At 44.7% G+C, this 1,471-nt stretch overlaps 1 protein-coding gene across 1 annotated transcript; it reads left to right on the forward strand.

Moving 5' to 3' along the window:
• Positions 1 to 315: 315 nt before the first annotated feature.
• Positions 316 to 1,170, forward strand: LOC121964800 (dynein regulatory complex protein 1-like; the record flags this gene model as incomplete). The annotated part of the gene is made up of 3 exons (XM_042514988.1): positions 316 to 437; positions 560 to 922; positions 1,070 to 1,170. Coding segments are annotated over exons 1-3 (523 nt in total), but the record flags the coding sequence as incomplete, so codon positions are not given.
• Between the last annotated feature and the right edge of the window lie 301 nt (positions 1,171 to 1,471).

Here is a 1,471-nt window from a genome sequence, read left to right on the forward strand (position 1 = left end):
TTTTTTCACACACACATATATGTTTGTATGTATAGATAGATAGATAGATATAGATAATTTATAGAAGTTGTCAGTAAATATACGCTCTGCTCCTGAAAGCTGACACATAGTTTTTAAGTTTTAACCCCTTGAAATCTGGGGTGACGTCACCTTTCACAAGTATTTAAACCTCTGAGACTTGAACTAATTAGCATGATTACTGTCAGAAACATGGAAAAAGTGAATGGGTTACAAGAAAATTACCTGAAATAAAGACAAAAAATAAGGGAAAAGATGTTAAAAATAAATAAATAAATAAAAACGTTTTAAAAAAACAGCGTGCAGAAAAAGGTGACGGATCGAGCTGCTGACGCTTCCGGTCAGAGGAAGCTGAAGCAGATGTCTGAGGAATACAAACGCGCCGTCCAGAAAAATGAACTCCTCGAGAAGCAAATTAAGTGAGTCAGTTTTTTAAATATCAGACATAATAAAGTTTTGCATAAATCTGTGACGGAAACCTGTCTGCAGACCGACTGCACAGTCAAACCCTGTCTTTCTTTCCGTCCTCCGCGTCCTGAAGACACTTTGCCGTCGCTGATGCTAAAAGGTTAAAGGACGTGTGGCTGGTGTCTGAAAAAGAGGTGAAGGAGCAGGTGGAGAGGGTTTTGGACCTGGACTCGCTGATCTGCAGGCGGGTCCTCGGTTTGTCCTGGGAGCGTCCTCGTACGGAGTTCACGGAGCGCTCTGGTCCCGTCCGGCCTCAGGGACAGAGCGTGTCCCGGCTGTCTCACAGCGAGCCGGAGTCTGAGTGCAGCCAGAGGACGATGGACATCTGTGTCCGAGCTTCAGAGGACAGAGACTTCTGGGAGAGAATGTCCAACATCATCTCTGAGGACAAACTGAAGCTCTGGGACGACACCGAGGACGCACTGAAGCAGTACCAGTGAGTAACACGCACGCACACACACACACACACACACACACACACACACACACACACACACACACGCACACACACACACACTCTCTCTCTGTTTGTTTCGGTTGTTTGTTGTTTCGGTTTGTTAAAGTTGTTTGGGCTCGTTGTCAGTTGTGTCCTGACGGACGTGTCCGCGCTCGCCGCTCTCACGGAGACTCTGCAGCGCGAGAACGCGGAGCTGCGGAGGCAGCTGGAGGCTTTGCAGGACAAACGTGAGTTTCTTCTGTTTTCTTAAATGTGTCTCACTGGTTTCCAAAAATTTCACCAACTGTTGAAGACAAAAGTCCACTGGTTCCCAATATGAAAGTTCCCGACTCCCACGAGGGGTCACCAAAGCTTCAGGGGAAAGTCAAGACCTTCTTAAATTAAGAAATCTGAGCTAATTCAGAAACATGGAAACCACTGAGCTGCTTAAGAAGAAATGAAAAAAGATATTAGCAAAAAATATTCAAAATGTAAAAGAAAAGTACCTGACAATAAGAAAAAAAGAAATAAGAAAAGAAGATGACCTCA

Source organism: Plectropomus leopardus, unplaced genomic scaffold (assembly GCF_008729295.1).
Source record: "Plectropomus leopardus isolate mb unplaced genomic scaffold, YSFRI_Pleo_2.0 unplaced_scaffold17241, whole genome shotgun sequence".
NCBI classification, from domain to species: domain Eukaryota; kingdom Metazoa; phylum Chordata; class Actinopteri; order Perciformes; family Serranidae; genus Plectropomus; species Plectropomus leopardus.